General features: G+C 51.9%; 3 protein-coding genes, 1 long non-coding RNA gene and 1 pseudogene across 7 annotated transcripts in view; 2 read left to right on the top strand and 3 right to left on the bottom strand.

The window, feature by feature from the left end:
- The window catches only part of SNX15 (sorting nexin 15), a 10,897-nt gene extending 10,368 nt beyond the window's left edge, over positions 1-529 (bottom strand). The window contains exon 1 of the mRNA XM_011368779.2: positions 286-529. Coding sequence (XP_011367081.1) covers positions 286-384 — 99 coding nt within the window. The 5' untranslated portion in view covers positions 385-529. The remainder of the gene's footprint in view (positions 1-285) is intronic.
- A 2,982-nt stretch (positions 530-3,511) lies between these two features.
- Positions 3,512-9,860, bottom strand: ARL2 (ADP ribosylation factor like GTPase 2). Of its 2 annotated transcripts, XM_023535770.1 has the most exons (6): positions 9,707-9,860; positions 6,688-6,798; positions 6,428-6,590; positions 4,954-5,034; positions 4,071-4,169; positions 3,512-3,984 (listed from the first exon to the last, which is right to left on the bottom strand). In XM_023535770.1, exons 1-6 carry the CDS (start codon positions 9,769-9,771, stop codon positions 3,850-3,852), a joined length of 654 nt encoding a protein of 217 aa, XP_023391538.1. In that variant the 5' UTR covers positions 9,772-9,860; the 3' UTR covers positions 3,512-3,849. The 2 variants fall into 2 exon arrangements, with proteins under 2 accessions (XP_023391538.1, XP_011367078.1); XM_011368776.2 differs by lacking the exon at positions 4,071-4,169.
- LOC111744991 lies at positions 4,441-4,559 on the top strand (annotated as a pseudogene).
- Positions 9,861-18,855: 8,995 nt separating the features above from the next.
- LOC111744959 lies at positions 18,856-20,759 on the bottom strand. The gene is made up of 3 exons (XR_002782420.1): positions 20,696-20,759; positions 19,208-19,536; positions 18,856-18,978 (listed from the first exon to the last, which is right to left on the bottom strand). It is a non-coding gene; the product is annotated as an uncharacterized LOC111744959 (long non-coding RNA).
- BATF2 (basic leucine zipper ATF-like transcription factor 2) overlaps positions 20,057-22,933 on the top strand; it is a 6,413-nt gene continuing 3,536 nt past the window's right edge. Inside the window, exons 1-2 of one of the 3 annotated variants that reach the window (XM_011368774.2) lie at positions 20,057-20,252; positions 21,456-21,560. In XM_011368774.2, the coding sequence (XP_011367076.1) occupies positions 20,214-20,252; positions 21,456-21,560 (144 nt within the window). In that variant the 5' untranslated portion in view covers positions 20,057-20,213. The other 2 variants (XM_011368773.2, XM_023535797.1) reach the window with 2 other exon arrangements.

The following is a 22,933-nucleotide window of genomic DNA, read 5'->3' as shown; positions in this document are numbered from 1 at the left end:
TTTAAAGAAATTTACGGCCTCACGCCCACGTACCACACCTAGGGGTGGGTAACCCAACTCACCGGATCGGAACTGCAGTCCAAGCCCTTTTAAGAGGACAGCGCCCTCTCATAACCCCGCCCCCTGATGGCTAGAAAGGAAGACGGTCCGCGCAACGGCTTCCCCTTAAAGGGGAAATATATTTCTGTCGTCCGAAAAGGGATGTTCTACCAGTGCCTTGCCTTAAGGTAAAACTCGGCATCCCTCTTGTTAAAAGGGTAAGGTCCCCGCTGGGCCCTACCTCACCTGCGCGGTCACTTTGTACTCGGTGTAGCCCTTGGGGTGGGTCCGGGGGTCGGAGACTGTGTAGTGCCGCAAGAAGTCGTCCTTCGCCTGGCGGGACATGGCAACTCAGCTGGAGCAGAGCCGACCGCTGGCCTTAGCCTCCTCCACGTCGCCCCCGCCCCTCCCGGTCAGCAGCCGCCAGCCGCCGCCTAGCCTGGGCCTGCGCCCTCCGTCCTCGGGCCTAGGGAGCTGGTCACAAGTGACAGTGCAGTTCTCGGCCCTGGAGCGCGGCCAAGGGAGCGTCTAAAAAGTTCTCGGTCGTTGGTAAAGGGTAAACTAGGGGATTTGAGAGTAAGGATTGGGGAGGTTGGATCACTCCTCTCTGCCAAGAGCTCAAGCCCACCCCATCCGAGGTAAACCCTCATCACAGATCTCCAAAGGACTTCTCCTCTGCTTACCAATTCCCTTCATCCATTTACCCAATTTTTATTGTGGCCAATATGTGCCAGACTTAACCAAATTATTTCTCCGTCTCCCTCCGTAGGATTCGCTAATGTGTGTTTTCTGGAAAGGTTGGGCAGGGGAGCAAAAAGAATTCGGAGAAGCACGATGGTGTCATGGGTTCGAAGTCATACTTTTTACTAGCTGTATGACTTTCTCATAAATGCCGGAGCCTCAGTTTCTCATCTCGAGAATGGGGATGTTTGTAATAGAATCTACTGCCGTGGATGTTTGTTTCTTCCTTTGTTGTCACTTCTTCCTGTTAGTACGGTTGTACCAGATCTTTGGAGGAAGTTCTCTAGTATGTGTAGCCTCCAGCCTCCCACCCCAGAATCCAAAGGTGCCAGCTCCTTGCCTTGCTCCAGGTCCCAGGTCTGGGTGGGGGACTCGCTCCTGAGTCCTTGAATCTTGAGTGAGGGACAAAGGGCACAGTGCCTGGCAAGGGGACCTACTTGTTCCTGGAGTACAGTGTTGGCTGTGGGTTTGGCCGCCCAGCTTCTGAAGCACTCTGTTTTCCAAGCCTGGATGTCCCACCTCCATCCGGATGCCGTGAGTCCCTACCATCCTTCCAAGAAACTGTCCTTTCTGCTGAAGGCAGTTATAATCTGCGTCTGGGGCAGGCCGTCAAGGACCCTGACTGTACCACCACCACCAGGCTGCGAAGCTTAAATGCGGCAGTGTGGGTGGAGCGCTTAAGCATTCACGGCTGCTCTTGTTACTGGAACTCAGATGTCCGGGCTCTGGATGGCCAGTCTCCCGAAAGAAGCACAAAGCAAAAGCCCAAATCAGACCCTTGGAAGCTCAGATATGAGGTAGCTCATCTATGAGGTGTTCTGGAGGAGGCTGGGAAGGGTGGTGTCCTCGCCTACTACACGCACCAGGGAGCCTCTAAAGACCCCTTGGGAGGGACATGGCTCCTGTTCTCTAAAGCTCTCTGGGCGGGACTGAGTCTCCTCGTTAATCATTAACTCCCCTCCCAGGCCTGGCAGCTCCTAATTCTCCCCTTTCCACCTTCTTTTTTCCTGTCTCCTCCAAGCCTTTTCCTGTGTAGATCAGTTTAGCCTTTGGCCTTCTCCAGATGCCACCTCCGCCCGTTCCATCACTATGAGAAACAAACAGAAGAGCTTTCTAGAAGGCAGGGGAGAGGGGAAAGCTGCAAGCACACAGCTGCAGCGAGCCTGCTCCCCACATTCGCCCTGTGTCTGCTTGACCATGTGATGCAGATTTTCTGCCACAGCTCAAACTCCCCATCCATAGGCCTTTGTGATGAGTATAATAACCTTATTATTTTCTTGTCTCTAACCATGCATAATTCACATTTTAAATCCAGGGTGCTGCTTACTAAAAGGCCCTCAGGACTTGAACACTGGGGTGACTCACTGGATCAGTGGATGGCTGAGTTCCCATTGGTCGGATCTGCTCGAGCTCCTGCTGGTTCATATAATGATAATTATAGCTAACATTATGCAGTGCTTAAGACACAAAAGACACCCACCCATTTGTTCCTCATCCCAACCCTAGGAGGTAGGTGCCTTTATCTTTCTGCAGATGAGGAAACCGAGGCACAGACAGGTTGCTCAGTATCACTCAGTGAGTGGCACAGCTAGAGTTTGGCTCTGGGCCTGGGTTGTTCACTCAGCACAGGGTTTGGGAGCGTGAGAACCACGGTGTCGTGCACAGAGGACAGGGAAGGCAGTTTGTTTTTCACACTGAAGGACAGTTGATGTTCTAAGGTTGTCCACCCGACATCCATGCCCCTTCTACCACCCTAACAAAGCCCAGATTTTGCACAGGTGTCTACAAGGGATCCTAGTGCCAGTTTAAGAGCAAATATGGCGTTTCTTCCTCACCTTTCCCTTGGTTAAACTACCCCTCCCTCATTAGACACATTAGGCCCCCTCTCACTGGCGTTTAAATTTCAAACAGAGACAAAAACTAAAACGGTTAGGAGGGCCTAGTGCTAAGTGTGCTGGGTCCAACCCCCAGCTCCCCGACTTTGAGTAAGTCATGTAAACTCCTAGAGGCTCGGTTCCCATATAAATGGGGATACTGAGAGTCCGTACTGTTTAGGGTTCGCCTTAAATGTGACAGTGAGTAGTGAGTGCTTTGAACAGAACCCTGCAGATTAGGCTGAGACCACAGAATGGGGCCCTGTAAAAATATCCCTCTGTCCTGCCACCCTGGGGCCACCCTGGTTCCTGTCCCTTCCCAGCCTGGCCCCTGTTCCAGCCTCCAGGGAAGGCCCCTTCCTGGCTGTGCCCTTGGTTAGCTAGTCCTACACCTGAGTCATTTCCCAAGAATCTTTGCTTTTCATCCTTCTGCTTGAACCAATGCTGCCTTGTACAGGTGTGCATGTTGTCCACTGTATGTGGGTTCTTGGCTGTGACAGGAAATTGGGAGCTGAAATTCAGCCCGTGTTCCATTCAAGAATCTGTGAGCCCTGATGTGAGGGTGCATCCTTTTTTCTAATTCATACCTCTGAGGGTAACAGTTACTTTGGTAAACTGTCTTCCCCCTTCCTCTGGAAAACTACTCATCCTGAATTCCCAGTTTTAATGTCACCTCCTCTGGGAAGCCTGCCTAGACTCTTCCAAATGGAATTAGTTGCAGCCTGGTCCTGTGCTTCTATATTCTTTGCATATGCCTTTGACAAAGCAGAGTTAACACTGAAATTCTCTCTCCCTCTGGACGGTGGGCTGTAGACGGTCTCTAAAGTTGTTGAATCAGTAAATAATTCAGCTGGGAGTAGGGGCAAGGAACTGTTTATTCTTACAGCTGAGCAAAGGACGAGGCCCACAGCCTCCATAGCAGCAGAGACAGCCCCCGCCCAGCCCCAACCCTCACCTCTTGGTATGGCAGCTGCAGGGCCAGGTCAGGAGCCAGGGTGACAGCCAGGAGGGCAGCCCTCCTGTCATGGGAGCTGGCTGGCCACGGAGCAGCAGTGGGCGGCAGCAGCAGGTTACGGAGGGGTTGGGGAGTGTTAGTTGGGCTGGCTGATTCCCATCCTCCCATGGATGGTGCTTGGTGAGGGCCAGGGGGTAGAAGGGACAACCCAGACTGTGATGTCGGGGCGTCTGGAGCGGCTCAGTCGGCCGTGAAGATGCGGCTGGAAATGTCATCCAGGAGCCAGTCAATGCCGGGCAGCAGGTTCTCCCCAGTGACGGCGCTACAGCCCTGGATGCACCAGTGGTGGCTGTGGATGGAGTCCAGCTCCAGGGCCTGAAAGGGTGGAAAGTGCTGCTGGGGCCCAGTGACCCTGCCGGCTAGAGGCTCCGTCCCGTTCCTGGCCCAGAGGGAATCCATACCTCCTCAAGGCCCTGCTCTGGGAAGCCTTCCCTGGCCTCTGGTGAAGATGTGTCAGCCCCGCAAGGCGCCAAGGCTCGCCGTACACTGCCGTGCCGGCACTATCCCGTAAGGATATAAAAGCAACACAGGCTTCCGAGCATCGCTAGGATCCAGGCATTGTGCTATGTGGCCTACAAATGTCCTCTCATCCATTCCTCCCAAGGCCATATGAGCCAGACACTGTGCTGGCCATTTTACCAAGGAAAGCTCAAGACAGGTTAAGCAAACTGCCTAAGGTCACACAGCTAGTAAGTGGCAGAACCAAGATTCTAACCCCTCTTTCTCATTCTGGTGCTAAAGTGCTAGAAAAACAGGTAAGATGCAGACTCTGTCTACGGCCACGCCACCCTAAACACGACCAATCCCGTCTGATCTTGGAAGATAAGCAGGGTCAGGCCTGGTTAGTACTTGGATGGGTGACCACCTAGGAAGACTGGGTGCTATAGGCATAAAAAAAAAAAAAAAAAAAGAGAGATGCAGACTGTGGGGTCAGACAGGCCTGTGTTTAAATCCTGGCTTTTCTACTTACTGGCTGTGTGACCTTGGGCGAGTTACCTAACCTCTTTAAGCCTGATAATAGTTCCTCCCTCATGAGGTTGTTATGAGAATAGGATGAGTGAATCCATGCAAAGAGCCTGGCACACAGAAAGCCTTGACTACATGGCTGTCACCCTGTGGCATGATCTATTTGCAGGCCTGCCTTCCTCCAGGCTAACAGGCGCCACTGACTGCTGACTCTTCAGCGCCCCGAATAGCAGGGGCTAATAAATGCTTTTAAAATAAGTTAACAGGGAAATGTGTGCCTCTTTTCCTCCCCGAGCCTGTGCTGAGGCCTGAACTCACCTCACGGATGGCATTAGAGGACAGTGCTCCGGGAAGGTCCTGCTTGTTGGCAAAGACGAGGAGGGTGGCTCCGGCCAGGCGCTGGAGAAGAGACATGGAGGGGTATTTGGGCTCGGAGGGCAGCCTGGCCCCTCACCTAATCCCCCAGAGCATCTGGAGTCAGCAACCTGGAAGATGAGGGCAAGGCCCCGTGCGGTGGGAGCGGCCCAAGCAGGGTAGGCATTGTGGACAATGCCTCTGAGGCCGGCACACATTGGGCAGAGGGAGCCCTGGGCTGTACCTGGGCCCTGGCTCTAGTCCAGTCACCACCGAGTGGGCATCTCCCAGCTAACTGAAGTTCTTGACTGCTCCATTGGATGATATGATGTGCACCAAGAATGCAACTGTCTCAGAGGCCATGGGGTCCGCTGGAAGTGGCCTTTCCCTTTTCTAAGTGCATGTAGCCCTTTACTGTCCCACTGCCCTGACAGGCCTCTCTGCCTCTGATTCTAGTTATATCCGTGTGTGTGTTTAGTTCTGGAAGTTGCTCCAAATGGGCAGTTATAAAGGGCCAGGCCTTTGACAGCCATCGCACTGGAGCTGCTTGACACCCCGGAAGGTAGCTACTGTTATACCGGGTGACCATATGTCCCTGTGTGCCCAGGACAGCCCCGTTTACAACTGCTGTCCCTGCATGATAATTAACAACCTCCTCTTTCTCTCAAAAGTGTCCTCATTTTACTCTCAATGCGCTGTGGTAACCTGGGTCACATCCTGGAACAGAAAAAGGGTATTAGTGGAAAAACTGGTGAAATCCAAATACAGCCTGTAGCTTTTAAGAGTAACTTCCCAATGTCAGTTTCTTCGTTTTGACAAATGTACGGTGACTATGTGAGATGCTGACAGTGGTGAAGCAGGGTGAGGGTATATGGGGTCTCTCCTCGCTATCTTTGTAACTTTTCTGTAAATCTAAAATTTCATTTAAAGAAAAGTGTTTTAGCCCATACAATAAATTATAAGATCACCCTAATTATAATGCCCATTGTAGCGATGAGGAAGTGGAGGTGCAGAGAGGTCGAGTGCCTTGCCTGAGGTCACACAGTGAAGGGTCTGACTCCTGAGCCAGGCTCACACACTGGCCTGCGGTCATCCTCTCTAAAGCTTGATGTGAGGTGTGGAAACGAGCTCAGGGTGGTGACGCAGTGACATCACAGAGATGTGAGCCCGGGTCTTGGTCCACAGTGTGTCCTGCCTGCGGCACTATGGGCCTCCCTGAACCAGGGGTCGTCTCTGCCTCCCCAAGAATACTGGGCACGTGGCAAGGGCTCAGGGAAGGAAGAGACCCTGATCTAAGCGTCCCTCTGCGGTCACAGAGCCCTCAGGGAATCTGTGGGGAAGGTTTCCACATATCATGCATGTGCACAAAGCACTGGGGCCTGGACACCGGTGGAAGCCCAGCCGCCCTCCCCCCACCCCAGCCAGGCCCCCTGCCCACCTCCTCCACCAACAGGCTCTGGAGCTCGCGCTGGCAATCCCGCATGCGCTGGCGGTCAGCGCTGTCCACCACCCAGATGAGGCCATCCGTGCTCTCAAAGTAGTTTCGCCAGTAGGAGCGCAGGGACTTCTGGCCGCCCACATCCCATATGTTCAGCTTGAATCTGTGCAGGGACGGGATGGCTGGCAGGTCAGCCTGACTGACCCCACCCTCCCAGCCCTGCTCTGGGCTGCCTGCCCACCTGTAGGGACCCCGCTCACCCCCGGTGCTCCAGGGTCTTGATGTTGAAGCCCAGTGTTGGAGAGATGGTGTCGATGTCCTCTCCATTGAACTTCTTGAGGATGGTTGTTTTGCCAGCATTGTCCAGGCCACTGGGGCACACCAGGTTAAGGAGAAACCCCCGTGCTCTGCAAGGCAGTGACACTGTCACAGTGCCCCTTTCTTAGGGGACAAATCATTTCCCGCCACCTAGCAAAATCAGTTGAGCACATGCCTGACCCATCATTGGCCCAGGATAAATGAGGAAGTATTAAACAAATATCTCCTCCTGACCAGACTCCTTAATTCACTCCACGATATTTACTGAATATCTACTAAATGCCAGGCCATCTCCTGCTGCTAGGGGACCCAGAGTCAAAGTCTCGCCCTTGCGCAGTTTACCCTCTAATGCAGAGACAGCTGATAAGAGTTCAAACTGATGAGAAACACGGTACTGTCAGATCCTGGTGAGTGTTAGAAATACAAGGAGCAGGCTTTTGCGGAGGGTCATTGGAAGAGTTTCCTTCGGCTTGGGCACCGGGGAAGGACCCTCTGAGGGTCTCAAGCTGAGGCCCAAACTACAAAGAGTCAACTCTTTGAAACACCCGGGGAAGAGCATTCTAGGCAGAAGAAAAGCAATAGCAAGTATCTGGAGGCAGCTACCCTTGCCTTTCTGTTTACGGAATATTCCAAACCCTTTGCAGCTGAGTGAGTGTGCAAATGAATGGGTGAGTTCACTAGCCAGAGAGAATCATCCTCCTTTTTCCAACGCTTAAGGAGCCTGCAGTTGGGAGGGGGGGCCTAGGCCCTGGACTCAGCAGGCTTTCTGCTCGCCTGACCTGGACGAGTGACTCAAACCAGTGACATGGGGGCAACAGAACCTCTCCTGAGGCCCAGCCTCAGCCCCTGATAATCGGCTGATTACCCCCTCTCCCAACTCCATCATCCACGTTTCCTTCTCCGCTGGATCATTCCCCTCAGCTGACAAACTGACCTCTCGCCCACTTTACAAGGAGCAAACATCCTCTCCTGATCCCTCTCCCCCTTACTTACTCCTCTATTTCCCTTCTTTTATAGCCAATTTCCTCAAAATCGTGTCCATACTCATCCTCTCCAATTTCTGTCCTCCTGCTCTTTCTCGAACCCACGAGTCTTTTGCTTCCTCTGCTTCCCCACGACTGCTCTTGCCGAGTCTGTCCCTAAAGACTCTGACGGCCAGGCAGTCCTCAGTCCTCACCTTCCTGCTCCACCAGCAGCACCTGACAGAGTGGCCTGTGCCTCCCTCAGCTCCAGGACACACCGTTGCCTGATTCTCCTCCTCCACTCCTGGCCACTCATCTCCATGACCTCCCGATCTAAGTACGCCTCAGCAGTGTCTGTCCACACTCGCCCCCTCGATGGTCTCATCCAGGATCATGGCTTCGAACACCCTCTTTATGCTGATGATTCCCAAATTTATATGTCCCATCCAGCTGCTCCCATGGACATCAGTCCCTATATCCAGCTGCCTATCTGACGTTTCTGAGATGTCGCTGAGGGATGTCACATGCCCCAAACTGAGCTTCCATCTTTTCTCTGACCTTGCTCCCTGCCAGCTTCTCCATCTCAGCAAGCGGCTCCTCATTATTCTATTACTTGGGCCAGAAACGTAGCAGTCCTGCTTGATTTCACCCTCTCGGGTGTCCAATCCAGCAGCAATTCCCGCTGGCCCCACTGTCAAAATGTGCCCCAACTTCCATCCCCTGACTGCCTGCATCCTTGTCTGAGCCACCACCCTCTCTCACCTGCGTTACTGCAGTGGCCCGGCCTCCGATCACATCCCCCCTCAGCACTTCTCATTTAAAGGAAAAGCCAAGAACCAAAAGGCCCTACAGTGAAGCCATCACCTCTCGGTCCTAACCTAGTACTGTCCTCCACACTGTCCCCCTTGAAATTCCTTTAGAGACACCTCGAGTTCATTTTTCTAGGCGTTTGCACTTGCTGTTCTCTTTGCTTAAACAATTTCCCCCAGATATCTACACGGTCCATCCCTCATGTCCCTGTCATCACTCAACTTACTTTCTCAATGCCACTTTCTTCGATCACCTTATTTAAATTGCATTCTTCTCCACGCATACCATGTATTTTACTTATTTGCTTTTAACATCTTTCTTCCTCCAGAATTACAAAATGCTCATGAAGGCACGGGTTGTTTTTGTTTTACCCCAGCCCCTAGGACAGTGCCTAGCACATACTAGGCGCTCGAAAAATATTTATTGGATGAGTGATTCTCTGCGCCTTTCTCATTTTATTTTTTTCAAGCACTTTAAAAAAACATATGATGTGAATGTTATGTCTGAGCTATCTGTACACACGGATGTCTCCTCTCTGCCGGGGAGCTGGGGCGGAGGAGAGGGCGTCCTGGCATAGACTAGGGCGAACGAGTGCAAATGCCTGCTAATGGAACTCGGCAGGTTAGCGGGGCCCCTCGGGCCTACAAGCCGTCAGACGCGGGGACAATGACGGGCCGTGCGGCAGCAAATAAAAAGATGGGACAATTGGACCCATGGGCAAAAGTACCCGCGGAGTCCACACCCTCCTCTCCCCGGAGCCGAGAGCAGAGGCTGCATGCCGCGGGGATTCCGACCTACAGGGCGGGGCCTGGCCCCTAGGAGAAGCGGGGGAGGCCGGAGCCGGGGAGGACTGCAGCCCCACGCTTCACGCCAGACTAACGTGTGGTGGCGTCTGGGCCACCTTCGAGTCCCACTTCCCCTCTACATGAGGTCATCTGGTCTGGCCGCTGAGCCATTAGGCCCACACCTTTGGCCTTGGGAACGGAGTCCCCCCCGCCCTGAGCCCGTGGTACGGCCTCCTCCCGGCCCCCCGCCAGAGGTGATTGGTAGCGCCCACGTGCGTGACGCACAATAAGGAATTGGGATGGGCCAGCCCGCCGCGCACCCCCGCGCCCGGTAGGGGGCGCCTAGTGCCGCCCACCCGGCGGGGTCCCCGCTACCCTGGCGGCTCCGGTGTCCGAGAGGATACAGCATGAGCAGTCGCAGCTCCCGCTCTTTCTGCTTCATCTTCTTCAGGATGGTCAAAAGGCCCATGATCCCCGTAGCCCCCTCCGGCAGCCGTTTCCAGTCCCGGGACCCCTCTCCCTGCTCCTATTGGCTATCATGCCCACCGACAGCACAGTCTATTGGTCGGACCCTCACTTGGTCCCGCCCTCGCTCCCACGTGATCGCGAAGTCTCCCAGCGGTGCCGCGGCGAAGGTCCCTCTAGCGGTGAAGGGGCTTCTGAGCGGCCACCTGCGTTAACCCTTCGCATCCCGAGGTCTTGAGGGACTAGGACACCGCCATTCCTTCCTCCCCAGGACCTCAGGCTCAACCGGGAATAGAAACCTGAAGTTCCTGGGTTGTGTCTTGGCTGCATAGGGAGTTAGAGTTCAGACTCAGAAGTCAGAACCGAGAGCCCCAAGTTTGTTGACGAGCTCATCCCGGCGCCAGGGTAAGGCTCTGTTCCCCGAAAACGTGGTGTAGATCCTTCTCATCTCCGGCCTCGGCGTCATCTTGAACCTGCCGGTGACAGAGCCTTATCCTTTCCCTGGCACTTGGAATCGTAGAGAGTGGGCAAGGGGTTCTCCATCGAGGGCGAAAATGCCCTTTAGGAGCGGTTTCGGAATGTGCGAGGGCGTCATTGCGTTGTCCCCAATGTCATTTAGAGGACAGAGTACAGTCTCACACAAAGAATTATCCCACCCAAGATGGCCATCATTTCTCTGTTAAGAAGCACAGTTCTTCGTTTTGCCTATGAGAAAGTTGAGGCTCACACGGTGCTTAGCACACTGGCATATAGTAACTGCTCAATAAATATTTGTTGTTGAATGAATGACTTTATCCGATAGTTTGGTTCTTTACCTTAGCACGCGGGTCCAGAAAAAAGTGAGGAAACTGAGGCCAGGGAGTAGGCAGTAAACTCAGAAGAGCGAACCTTATTGTCTTCTTTTGAGCCCTTCCCCCAGCCTACTACAGGGTAAAAGTGAGTGGGCAATACAGAGAGGGTTCTGTCCGGCGCTTGAGAAAGAGGTCGGGCACCAGCTGGAGATGAGGGCTAACTTCTGTGTAATTTTTTATAAAGCACTCCGTGTTTTTTACTTCATCCTCCCAGCAACCCTGAAAGGTTTATTTCCTTTTTGTGGATGTTACAGTGGAGCCTAGAGAGTTTAAGGAGTTTGGGCAGCAATTTTGAACTCAGGTCTGTCAACAGTAAAGTGCACCGTTTTTCTGGGTTCCCAAGAAATCTTAGGAGCCTTCATGGAGGGTCAGTTAACTAAGCGGGGGTTCATATGTGACGTGGATTCCATGAAGCCTTTGAGAAGGGTGAGGTAGAGCTATAAGGTGCTTGTGTGAAGAGATGTCCGTGCCATATTAAGTGAACTTCAATACTATTTTGGTTTTAAAAATACAATAACCCACTAAACCATGCTTTTCAAACTATAGGATGCAGCCCATTAAGGGGATTGCGAAATTAGCATCACAAATAAGTTGAACTGTATTAAATCGCCCGTGTTTGTGTTGACTACAAAGACATTAATTTCATATGGTAGTAGCACTGGTAAAAATTAAATAGAATGAACAGAACAGAAAGCATTCCTGCCTTTGCCCTTGAAGTAAAGGTACGTAGTGCTTGTTGAAATGTTTGTTTCAGGTATTTATATGGCTGTGTGTACTTCTCACTAAGAGTCATGGTCACAGAAGTTTGAAAATTACTGCAGTTCAACTTTGCCTCTGGAGCAGGTTTGAGGGAAACTGAAAATTATTACCTTAAGAACTTCTGGATTGTTTTACTTTACTGCTAGCATCGAAATCCTCGTTTACACATTAGGCTTTAAGCCCTGCCCTGTCCAAGCTGTTGTGGCTTTTAGGGGCCACATGGTAGGATCACAGTGAATATCAACTGAAAAAACAGCCTAGAAACTCTGTGAAAAAGTAAAAGACTAGGAAGTAACTGTTTCGCTTTTGAATAATTGCAAGTAGCTAGAAATGGGGGTTGAGGGGGTGGAGGATGGAGAGGCTTTACAGGACAAGTGTAGAAGCCTCCTGACTGGCAGTATTTTCATTTGCCTGGTGGAAAGGACAAAAGGGTGCTCTTAAGGAAATAAAATATTTAAGGAGTACCTTTGGAAGAAAACCACGAATGATCTATGGAGCTGTAGTTATATATAGCTGTGAATATACATATTCACGAGAAAGAATCATGAAATTAAAATACCCAAACCTGCTTTTGAAGGGAGTTTCTTAAGGCTAAATAAATGGATTGTAACTTGAGGATAGAATTCTAGATGGCTTGTAAAGAGGTGTGTTTACCCAGTGTCTGGGGAGGAAAATGTGGCTTTCTAGTCTTAATTTTAAGAGGTATAGCCTTTTTGATCCAGTCATACACTTCATGTATCACCTTTTTAATCAGAGAAGAAAAATAACATCGAAAAAAGCCAGGAGGAAAGACCTTGCTTAAGTTATAACTGCTGATCATTAAGCATTAGCAAGAAGTATACCTAAGTATTTTATTTATTTATTTGTGTACATAAATATTTTTTAAAAGCATTTTCTATTTGATTCTTTTTAAACTATAATGTTCATATGAAGTTTAAAATAAGTTCCAGTTTTGATAAGAGAAATCCTAATTTTCTCTGGTGAAACCCATCTATGATGCAAATTTATTTTTTGGACCACATGCTCATGCCAGAAGCCCTGACCAGCACTTGGTGGCAGCATACCCAAGTATAGGTTTTGTCCTAATTATTAGTAAACAAAGAACTGGAAGTCCGAATGTGCAACCTAATCACTGAGATGGCATCTGCCTATAGACCGCGGTTCCTCCCTCGCCTGCTCTTGTACTCCCACCCATTATCTCCTTGTGGGCCTTGAGAATCCAAAGGCAGCCCTGTCCCCACTGGGTGTGTGTAATGAGCAAGCCACAGCCGAATGCCTCAGATGGCAAGTCAGAGTGTTCAAGCATCTTCCTTACAGGTCTCAGGCCAGCTGCTTTGAGTGGGAGGCAGATGAAGTGTCCTTTCCGACTTTCAGATGACAAAATGAACTGTTCCCTGCCATCCATCCAAAGGCACGGGACATCCTCAGGCCTTTCTAGAATCTGAGGAGTGGGGAAAGACTTGGAAATCTGAGCTCTTCCAACAACCACGTCCACGTTCACCTCCCCTGCGCCTGTGGCGTCCTCAAGAACAAGGCTGTGCGATGCTTCCACAGGGCCAGGCTGGGGAAATGAGGGCAGAGTAGTTGCTGAGCCTTCACTCAGCAACCTGAGAGCTGGGTACCCTCTTATCTCCACTTGACAGATGAGCCAGGGGCTCCCTTCACCCAGATGCTGCAGCAGCCTCTCAACCGCTTTCCCTGTTCCCCTCCCCCAAGGCAGAGGGGCCTTTTGAACCCATGCTCAGATCTTGTCTCTCCTCTGCTCAATGCCCTCAGCTCTGCTGTGTGCCACGTACTCCCTTTATCTTTCAGAGTTAGAGCCTGAAGTCTCCGGTGGCCTTTGAGGACCCACATGAATTGCTCCCGCAGCTCTTTGCCTGGATCACCTGCTTCTCTCCAGGTTCCCTTCCCACTGGCCCTAATCCACACCACTCTGTCATCTCCCTCTCCTCGATGCTTTGCTCAAATGTCCAATGTCTCAAAAAAAATTATTGTTCAACTATCTCAATGAGGCTCAGCCATGACTACCCTATTTAAATTGGAAAATGCTAATCTCTTGCCCACATTCCGCCAATCCTTAATTTTGCTTTCTATTCCCCCCGGGACACTTCAGGCCTGTGTAAGTCCCTCAATTTATTATATTTATTCTCCCCCAACTCTGTCCCCACTAGGATGGAAGCTCCGTGAGGGCAAGGATTTGGAGCTTTTTTTTTTTCTTTTCAGTTTTATTGCAAAATAATTGATGTACATCGCTGTATAAGTTTAAGATGTACAGCATGATGGTTTGATTTATGTATATTGGGAAATGGTTACCACGATAGGTTCTGCTAACATCCATCTTCTCATAATAGACACAATTAAAAAGCCCCCTCTGTTCTCTCAAACTGGAAGTCTGTGTCTTTTGGCCACCTTCATCCATTTCTCCCTCACCTCACCCTCTGCTTCTGATAGTAGATCTTTTTATATATATATATACACAAGTGTCTCCAAGCACCTAGAACAGGGCCTGCCGCATAATAGATACTCAGTAAATATCTGTTGATAAAAGAGACAGAAGCAGAGGGTCGAAAACACAAAGCTTTGCCTACTAGCTGTTCACCCAGCCAGAAAGCAGTGGTCCCGTCAGCCTTGTTCTTAACTACCAGGCTTCTCTGCCCCCAGACCAAGGCAGACCCGGCCCCCGCCCTCTCCTATCCCACAGATACCAGCTCCCGGACCAGGCCCAAAGGGAGAAGGGCATCTTGTAGACAACCCCTCCCAGCAGGGGTCTGCAGGGTGGGCGAGCTGAGGCCTGGAGTGGAAGGCAAGGAAGTGGCAGGGCCTGAAGAGAAACCTGGGTCTCTCACCCTCATTCAACGTTCAGCCCCTTGTTTGCTGAAAAGCCCCCTCTGTTCTCTCAAATGGCACAGACCCCTTGAGCCCAGAGGTATCCATCTGCCAAGAGGCCTCGGGGTGGCCCCAGACTCCAGCCACAGCAAGAAGGGCCACAAAAGTTCAGTCAATACTTTCCTTCATTTTACATATGAGGAAACTGAGCCCCAGAGAGGGCATAGGCTGCCTGGGGCCGCGCACCTGGTAGTACCTGAGTTTCTAGGGAGCGCAGTTCTTCTGGGACCCCTTCCTAGCCTTCTTCTGGATGGGGCAACCCCCTGGCTTCAGGAACCCTGGCCCAGGACCCATGGGAGGTCCTATGTTTACCAGCGTTTCAACGTGGTTCAGCAATCTTTTCTCACGCTGACGTTAGCTGGATAGCGAGGAGTATCTCGTCTGCCTGGCTCTGCCACCTCCTTGCACTTGACCAAGTCCCCTCCTCTTGCTGAACCTCAGATAATCTCCAGAATCCTCTGCTCTTGGCACCCCTTGGACTGGGTTGGCTAAGGCGAACATACCCTTGTCCGTTGCTTGGAGTCACTGGCCACACTGAGTTGGGCTTTATCCCCAACTCCACCCCAGCCCTCCATGTCCTTGCTGTGACCCTGCTGATCACTTCCCCACCCAGCCTCTGAATACGGCCTTCCTGCCTCTCAGAGCTCTTATGGGAACTAGCACAAAAGAGAAAGGAGAGAATTGTTTGAGGGGTGTGAGGGCCCCCTCAAAGGCCAGGGGGATATTCCTTTCTCTCCACTGTCCAAGATCTTAGCAGGGTGCCTAACCTGGGCTTCTCTACCATTTGCAGTGGACAGTAGGAATGCGACATCACGGGGGAGGCCTAGCCAGGGATGCTGGACAAGAAGGAGCTTGTGGGTGAGTGCTTTCCATGTATGGTTTCAGGATAGTTGCCATGACAGCTCTGACAAAGTAAGGGCATTATCCCCATTTTACAGACAAGGAAACAGGCCCAGAGAAACCAAGTGTCTTGTTCGAGGTCACTCAGCAAGAGGTGGCAAAGCAGGGATTTGAAACTAAGCCTATCTGGGACTTGGACCACCTGAGAAAATCCAGGTCACCACTGCCACATCCCACAGAGCTCTGGGAGGTTCACGTACTCTTTGGCGCCCAGCTGTTTATTGTTTATACTTTCTGCTCCCTTCTAAAAGTTCGAGTCAGCTTCCTGGAAAGATGTGTGTGTTAAAGGAATAGCAGAGACTCGAAAGCACAAAGCTTTGGAGGAGGTAGAGGGCCCGGCAGGACTGGGGGTGGGAACGTGTGTCAGCTCACGCTGAGGACTGGGTGGCGATGGTGTCATAGAGACCCAGTGAAGTCACCCAGTTCCTGGGAGGCCCGGCTATTTGCGGATTCCGGCTTTAATGAGCACTCACAAGGTGCTGGGCTGAAGTGAGTCAGTCCTTTGCTTCCTGTTTCCTGGGGAGTCCTGGGAATCCTCCCCTTAGTAAGCCCTTTGCTTCCCACCAAAGGGTCCTTGCGAAGCAATGGAAAGGGAAAGTGCTGGGCTTGGTGTCAGAGACGCGTGAGGCATCGAGTTCGTCCCACCTGGCGATGTGATTTGGCCAAAGGATGTACCTCTGAGCAGCAACTTCCTCGTAGCCGAAATCTGAGCCTAGGTGGTGGCATCAGCCAGAGTCTGTTTCCCCATCTCCTGCCAGTAGTACCCTGATACCCTTTGGGAGTTGCCCCTTCCTCACTCCTAGTCCATATGGTTAAGACGGGGCTGACCCTATCCCCTGGGCTCCAGCATGGGCTGGGACTCAGCCTTACTTATCTCGCCTTTACCTCCTAGACAGTGACCCACGTCAGGAATTAGCCACACGACTCAAGTCAGGCCGAGGAGAGCCAGGCCCAGGACCTTTGTTGGAACTATTTGAAAAGTGATGAGGGGTAGAAGGATGCGCCCCATGCTGGGGCAGTCAAGCTGGAATTTCTGGTGGCCATCTTACTACCATGAGTGGTCCCTGCCGGAGGATGTAACCAGCCCAGAGCAGAGCAGATGGGGTGAGACATGACTCCCGATGACGTTGCTTGGACATCATGGTCCAGCTGTGCCTGAAGCTGGTACACTCTAGACTTATCAGTAAATCAAACCTGAGTTAGATCATTTATAAAACTAAGAATCCAGAGAACCCTAATTTCCCATCTCTTATTGAGATTCCTTTGTAAGCTTGAGAAATTTACATCAAACATTAAGTGCTGCTTCTTACACATGACACAATCATTAACTTTTTTTCACTACAAAAGTGCTTCATTGGAAAGAAAACCTCATCCCTGTTCTTTCACACCATTTTTTTTTCCTTAAAAGTAATAATAATAATGAAATAAAGTATAAGCCTATTGTTAAAGGAAGAAAAAATGTATCAGGTATTAATTGAGTGCCTTTGTTAAAAGTTGAACAGATGCTCCTGTGACTTACTGTGTGCCAGGCACTTTTCTGAGCCCTTTAACGTACATTACTTCATCAAATCCTTATTATCAGATGAGGCATAAAGACGTTAGTTAAGTGACTTGCCCAAGATCAAGTTACAGGCCCTGGATGGAGCCCACACATTCTTTCTCTGGAAAGCCCTCTTTGATCTCCCCAACAGGAAGCGCCCCCTGTTGCTGTTACCCTCCTGCCCTGCCCTGCCCTGCATGCATCCCACAGCCCTCTGGGTGATAAATTCACTCATCCCAGCTGAGGCTTAGTTCCCACGCAGGCCCATTCACAGTTGCAAGTGAGAAGTCTATAGCCTCAGCCCCATCAGCAGCCACCTGGCCTCTTTCGCTGCTATTTGTCATCTGAAGCCCCTTCAAGGTGCCCTGAGGACACCAGGCCTCAGATGAGGAGTGTTCATGGCGGGGGGCGGGGAGGGGGTTGGGACCTAGAAAGAAGGTCCTCATCCCTGGGCAGCTGGAGAACCCCAGCACCTTGCCAGCCCCAGGAGGTGTGAGAAGGAATTGGACGGCATCGATGCATCCTAGCTTCTCCCAAACCAGCCATGGGACTGGCCCCTCCCCATGCCTCAGTTTCCTCAATGGTAAAACAAGGAGGTTGGTTAGGAAGAGTCCCCCAGGAACTCAGGGCAGGTCCTATGGGAATGAGTAAGGCAGAAGTTTCTTTACTCATCCAGGAAGCTTTTGGGGTTCTCGATGGCAAGCTGCCTGCTGGACTTTCATTCACGTATTCATTAAATTGAGTGCTTATTATGTGCAGGCGGTGTTTGAGGCACCAGGGGTACTTTAGAGAGTAAGACACGTAGCGATCCCACTGCCAGGAGTTCACTCTGTAGCTCTGGTTTTGGGAGGCCCCTGTCCATTGCCCACTGGGACTGCAGGCTTTGAACCAGGCCCTTCCACACTAGGTGTGGGGGAGGACTGAAGGCTTGGGGAAGAGAGACATGTCCTCCCTCCGGCTCTGCCCGCTCCTGCCAGGTGACCTTGCCTCTCAGGCATTAGTTTCTTCACCTTCTACGTGAGAGGTTGGACTGGGTGGCCTCGAAGCCTGTTCTGTCAGCCTGGGAGGGAGGCCACCTCTTTGGAGAAAGCTTGCACAGCCATTCACGATTAAACATTAGCCACTCCGTGTCCGTCCCTTCCCGCCACGCCTCATGAATATCAAGCCATAAATGCTGCCTTCTTCGGCCCTCCTCTGGGGCTGTGGCCTCCTGGGAGCGGCCACAGGCACACCTGCTGACTATTTCCCACCTGAAGCTGGGGTCTGGGGAGGGGAAGACTAGAGTCTAGGTGTGGGCCTGGGGCCTGGAGTGGGGACACTCAGGCCCTAGCCACCCACCCCCAGGTGGTTTTTCTTGATTACATCATGCATATGACTCCCTGGATCCTTCCCCGTGGAGTTCATGGACTGGCTTAATGAGCCCCTTGGGTCCCTGCCTCAGGCAGGATGCCCAGCCCTCCTGGTTTCTGGGAAACAAAAATAATTCCGAGAAATCGGGGCAGCCTCACTGCACGGAGTGCCCCCACTTCAGCCCCTCACAAGCAAAGAGGGCCAGGCCCAGCTGTCACTCATGTCCAATCCCCCCTACCCAGGCATTTAAAATTATGAGCCTGCATTAATTCTGCATTCCCACAGATCCCAGGAACAGGGATGGGTTCTAGCTGAATAGTACTTTACAATATGCAAACAGCTTTCTTCTCATCTTTTTTTTCCCATCTGCAAAACAACTTTGTGAATAGGTATGATTTCTGCCAGGCCCAGCATCCGTATGTGAGCACTGAGGCTCCAGGCGATACACCTGGTGAGCAGAGTGCCAAGTGCCAGAGTCAAGTCTTCTGACTAAAGCTCAGACTGGTTTCGTGCCCAATCCTATGCTGAACATAAGACTGTTACTCTATATGCCCTGCTCATGACAGACATCAGTAATCAATCATAGGTTGGCAGACATTGCTAATCAATTACAGTGTTCTTTTCTAATAAGCTCAGAGGCAGCTGCGAACTCTTCAGCACAGTACCCCAGGATGCCATCACCAGAAGATTGAACTCACAGTATTTGCCATTCTTTTGATCCCACGCCATCAATCTTGAGCCCTCAGGACTCAGGCACCAGCCCAGATGCTCCGGTCACCAGACCACAGGAATGCGTTGTACGTGCAGTTCTTGGACAGGGGTCAGTGGCTCCTCCATCCCCCAAACAGATGTCCCTTCCAAGCACGGTCTCTCTCAGAGATGCAGCAGCCATGCAGGTTTGCCTGGGGCTTCCGAGTCGCTAGGTCTTTAATAGAAGTTTTATAATGGAATATTTCAGGTATCATTATCTATACCCCAAAGTATAGATAATACTATTATCACATAGAACGGTGTTCCCACAGTTTAAGCAACAAAACACCACACATACAACTGAAGTTCTTGTGTGTCCCCCTCAGCGCATCTCTCTGCATGTGTTTTTCATTCTTATGCATATTTTTATACTTTTAGGACATCTTTATGCATTCACATTTTACCTTGCAGACATTATGTTGTTCAGATCTTGTTGCTGCTTCATACTTTCATACAATTGGATATTATGGATTTATAGGCATGAGGATAAGTGCAGCTTTGAATCTTCCGTCATACCATAATTGTGAATATCTGTCGAGCCTTCACTCTGCACCAGGCATGGTTTTGGGGACCGTATCTGCCTTAACTTATTTAATCTTCCTGATGGAATTATTGTTATCCCCACTTTGCAGATTTGGAAACAGTGACACACAAAGCTGAAATTATGTACCCGAGTCACATAGCTTGGAAGCCGTGCTCCTGGCTGCTAGACATCATTCTATTGCTACATGGTCTGTTGAATAAAATCACAGTAATTTACTTATCTGTTCTCCTGTATAAGGCCCGTTGCTTATATTTGCCTCAACATTGGTCTCAGAGGGTTTGAGGTGGTTATGTCATTGCTTGGTTCCCACATCAAGCCTGTGAATGGATATTTGTATCCTTCCCCCAACACCCTTTACAGATGAGGCAACTGAGGCTCAGAGAGGGTCAATCAACTTCTCAAAGCTGCAGAGCTCCAAAGTGTCAGAGGTGAGCTGGGAACATGGGCTTCTCCAATTCCAGAGCCCAGAGTCTCTCCCATGTCCCCTATGAGCCCTAGGTCCCCCACTACTTTCTCTTGGTTCTGTCCCTGGCAACCTGCCCTCCTGCCCCCAGAACACCCTCCCCACACCTGGCCTTTAGTCTTCCCTCCTCCAGCCACAGTCTCCCCTCTTCCTTCCAGAGAAGGGGCCCAACCGGAAGGCCAGCTCATGTTAGGAAATTCCAGCCACGTGAGCCAACCCAAGCCAGGGATTCTGAGCAGCCAGTGGCTTTAGAAGAAACTGAAACTTGGCTTGCTGGGGGCGGGGTGGTCACTGGGGATTTAAAGAGCCACCACTTCCTTGGGTCTCCAGAGGGCACTGGGAGGTCACAGCAGCCGAGGGACACCCTGAACCACGTGCGAGCCTCTGCCCCACTGCTCAAGCCATGCACCTCAGTGGGGGTGAAGGGCTGCTGGCTGGGACGGTGAGTACAGGGAGCTGGGGACATGGGAGGAGAAGGGAAATATGCCTGAGGGTCCCCAGTGCCCAGGCGGGGAGAGAATGTGGTCAGATCATCTCGTCCCAGCTCTGTACACATGGGCTGTGTGGCCATGGTTTCTACTCTCCCACCCTCCCTCACACCCCCAGCCCTGGGCTTCATTTTTCTCAGGGACTGGAATGAGGGCTTTCCAGCTCTCGCATTGCAGATCCAGCCTCCAGGTTAGAACTTGGCCTCTCCTAACCCACCTGTTCTCCCCTCCCCAAATTCTCCAGCACTTTCCCCTTGCAGGCTCTGCCCCTCTCCCAGGACCCAGGTACCAGAGGCCACCCCCTTCTCTCATTGGGGGTATTTCCCCCAAGCTCCAGTCCCTTGGTCCTGCTGCACCTGGAATGGGCCTGCTATCGCCGGGGACTTAGTGTTCTCACCTGAGGCCAGGATCTCACCTGAGGTCCAGACACTCAGAACACCCGAGGTCCAGACACTCAGAACACCCCTCCCAGAGATCTGTGGGAGGGGAGGCTGGGCTGCAGGGCCGCCCACATTCCCTCTTGCCTGACCTTGCAGAGCTCTGGGTGTTTGGGTTAAATATTCCGTCTAAGTATCATGGTCCCCTAATCTGGGGCCCAGGGGACAGGGAGGGTCACAGCCGTCAACCTTGGAGTCCACTCTCCGATTTCATGCATTTGTTCTCGGTTATGGCCTCACGACGATGTGAGCCACTTGAAGGCAAGGATTTTTGCCTCTTTCGTTCACTGCTGTGTCCCCCTAGCTCAGTGCCTGGCATACAGTAGGTGCTCAATAAATATTTGTTGCATAGTCGAATATCACCTTGGGGCCTGAATTAAGCATGGGCTCATGGAGCCAAGTCGGATCCGGGCCCCGCCCTCACAGATGGAGCTCATGGCTAGGGAAATCAACACCTTGTCTATGAAAATAATCGCAATGGGAATGACAGCAGCCGACCCTTATTGACTCCTGGCTCTGGGCTGGCCCTGGGCTGCCCGCTCTGTGGCCTGTGATGAAGGTGCTGTGATGCTTTCATCGAATGAGTGAGGTGCTGGGTTCAGAGAAGTGAATGACTTGCCCTTCGGGGACTTGACTCGGGAAGGGCGTGCCTTTGCAGACGGCCAGGACACATGGCCCAAGCCCCCGCTAGGACCTGAGCCCCCTGCTTTCGTCCTGCAGGACACCAAGGTGCATGAGAGGCAGCTGAAGAAGAAAGAGAAGAATCGGGCCTCCGCCCAGCGCAGCCGGCAGAAGCACACTGACAAGGCAGACGCCCTGCACCAGGTGGGAGCGCTGCCCTTCTGCCTCTGCCCGCACTTACTGGCCCAGTGGCTTCTTTCCCATCTGCCTATGAGCGATTCCCCCCACACTGCCGTGTATTCCCTGGTGGCTGAGTTTGGGAGCTAAGACTTGGAAATTCCTGGGTGTTGAGTGCAGACTGTGCCAGATACACGCTGGGTTCCAGTGACAAAAGGTGCGTCGTCCACAGCCTGCCCTGCCCTCTAGGTCCAGGGAGAGAGGAAGTGGAGGTCAATTGGGAGGACCCGGGCGCAGCAATCGGCTGAGGTGCTTGTGAAAATGCAGACCTCTGCCACTCCCCCTGCCCCAGGTCCCCGCTCAGGGGCCCGGGGATCTGCACTGTGACCAACCACCCTGCCTGTCGGGGTTCTGATGTAGGTGGCCAAGACCACACTGAAAAACTCTGGATCAGGGTTAAGATGAGCTGGCTTTAGAGTCCCAGCTGTGGCGCTCATTAGCTGCGAGTCACTTCTTTTGCTGAGCTTCACGGTCCCCACCTGAAAAATGGGACAATAATGCCTGCCCACTGGCAGGACCCATGTGGAGACTAAAGAAGTCGAAGGAGGCCAGTGGGGTAGGGGAGGGCTACATGGGCACTCGCCTCTTGACCTTGAATGGTAACCTGACCCTTGGAGCTTCCCTTCCACTGTGCAGAGAGAAAGGACACTATCAGTTCAGTCCCAGGGGGAGGAGTTAAGAGCTAGAGTGCAAACATGGTAATCCTGGTGATGATTGACTCCCAGCCCCGTGGGCCTGCGTGCCGGAAGGCTCTGCGCTCTCCGCAGCACCCACCCCCACCTATCCACCCTTTTCTCCTAACTTCCCATACCCCGTTCTCCCTGGTCCTTCTCTGGCCAGGCACATCCGGCCTCAGGGGCTCTGTCCTTGCTGTCCCCTCTGCCTTGAGACAGCAGTCCAGTCAGATCCTCACTTCTTGCTGGCTGTTTGGTTTAATTGTCACCTCCTCAGAAGGGCCTTTCGAAACCCTCTGATCTAAAGAGACCTCTCTCCCCGTTACTCTGCTGCATCTTTCTTGTTAGCACTCACCTCCTGCTACATATTTAGATGTTGTTCATCGCTTGTCCCCCTCGCCAGGCTGTAAGCAACACGAGGGCAGGGAACTATTCTGTCCCCACTGTTTCTCCATCACTGGCAATAGTGCCTGACAAACAGAAGGGACTCAGTAATTCCCCGTGGAGCGAATGATAGAGTCAGCACGACGTGTCCTAGGAAAATAGTGGGACAACGACAGGTAGTGGCATCAAGGGGATCCAGAGGTGAAGTCTGAGCTGGTCTTGAAGGATGAATAGGAGTTTTCCAAAGGGATGAAGAAAAGGCATTGCAGGCAAACGAAATGG

Source organism: Pteropus vampyrus, unplaced genomic scaffold, assembly GCF_000151845.1.
Source record: "Pteropus vampyrus isolate Shadow unplaced genomic scaffold, Pvam_2.0 Scaffold144, whole genome shotgun sequence".
NCBI lineage: Eukaryota > Metazoa > Chordata > Mammalia > Chiroptera > Pteropodidae > Pteropus > Pteropus vampyrus.
The sequence above is the reverse complement of the archived record's forward strand: the minus strand, read 5'-3'. Positions and strand labels throughout refer to the sequence as shown.

Bases quoted from the DNA above. Each gene is read 5' to 3' on its own strand.
- ARL2 (XM_023535770.1), bottom strand. From the start codon at position 9,771: ATGGGCCTTTTGACCATCCTGAAGAAGATGAAGCAGAAAGAGCGGGAG. The intron at 6,799-9,706 runs GTATCCTCTCGG...GGTGTGCCCCAG, and splicing joins GAGCTGCGACTGCTCATGCT to TGGCCTGGACAATGCTGGCA. The intron at 5,035-6,427 runs GTGGGCAGGGGG...TCTCTTCTCCAG, and splicing joins AGAGCCTGTTGGTGGAGGAG to CGCCTGGCCGGAGCCACCCT.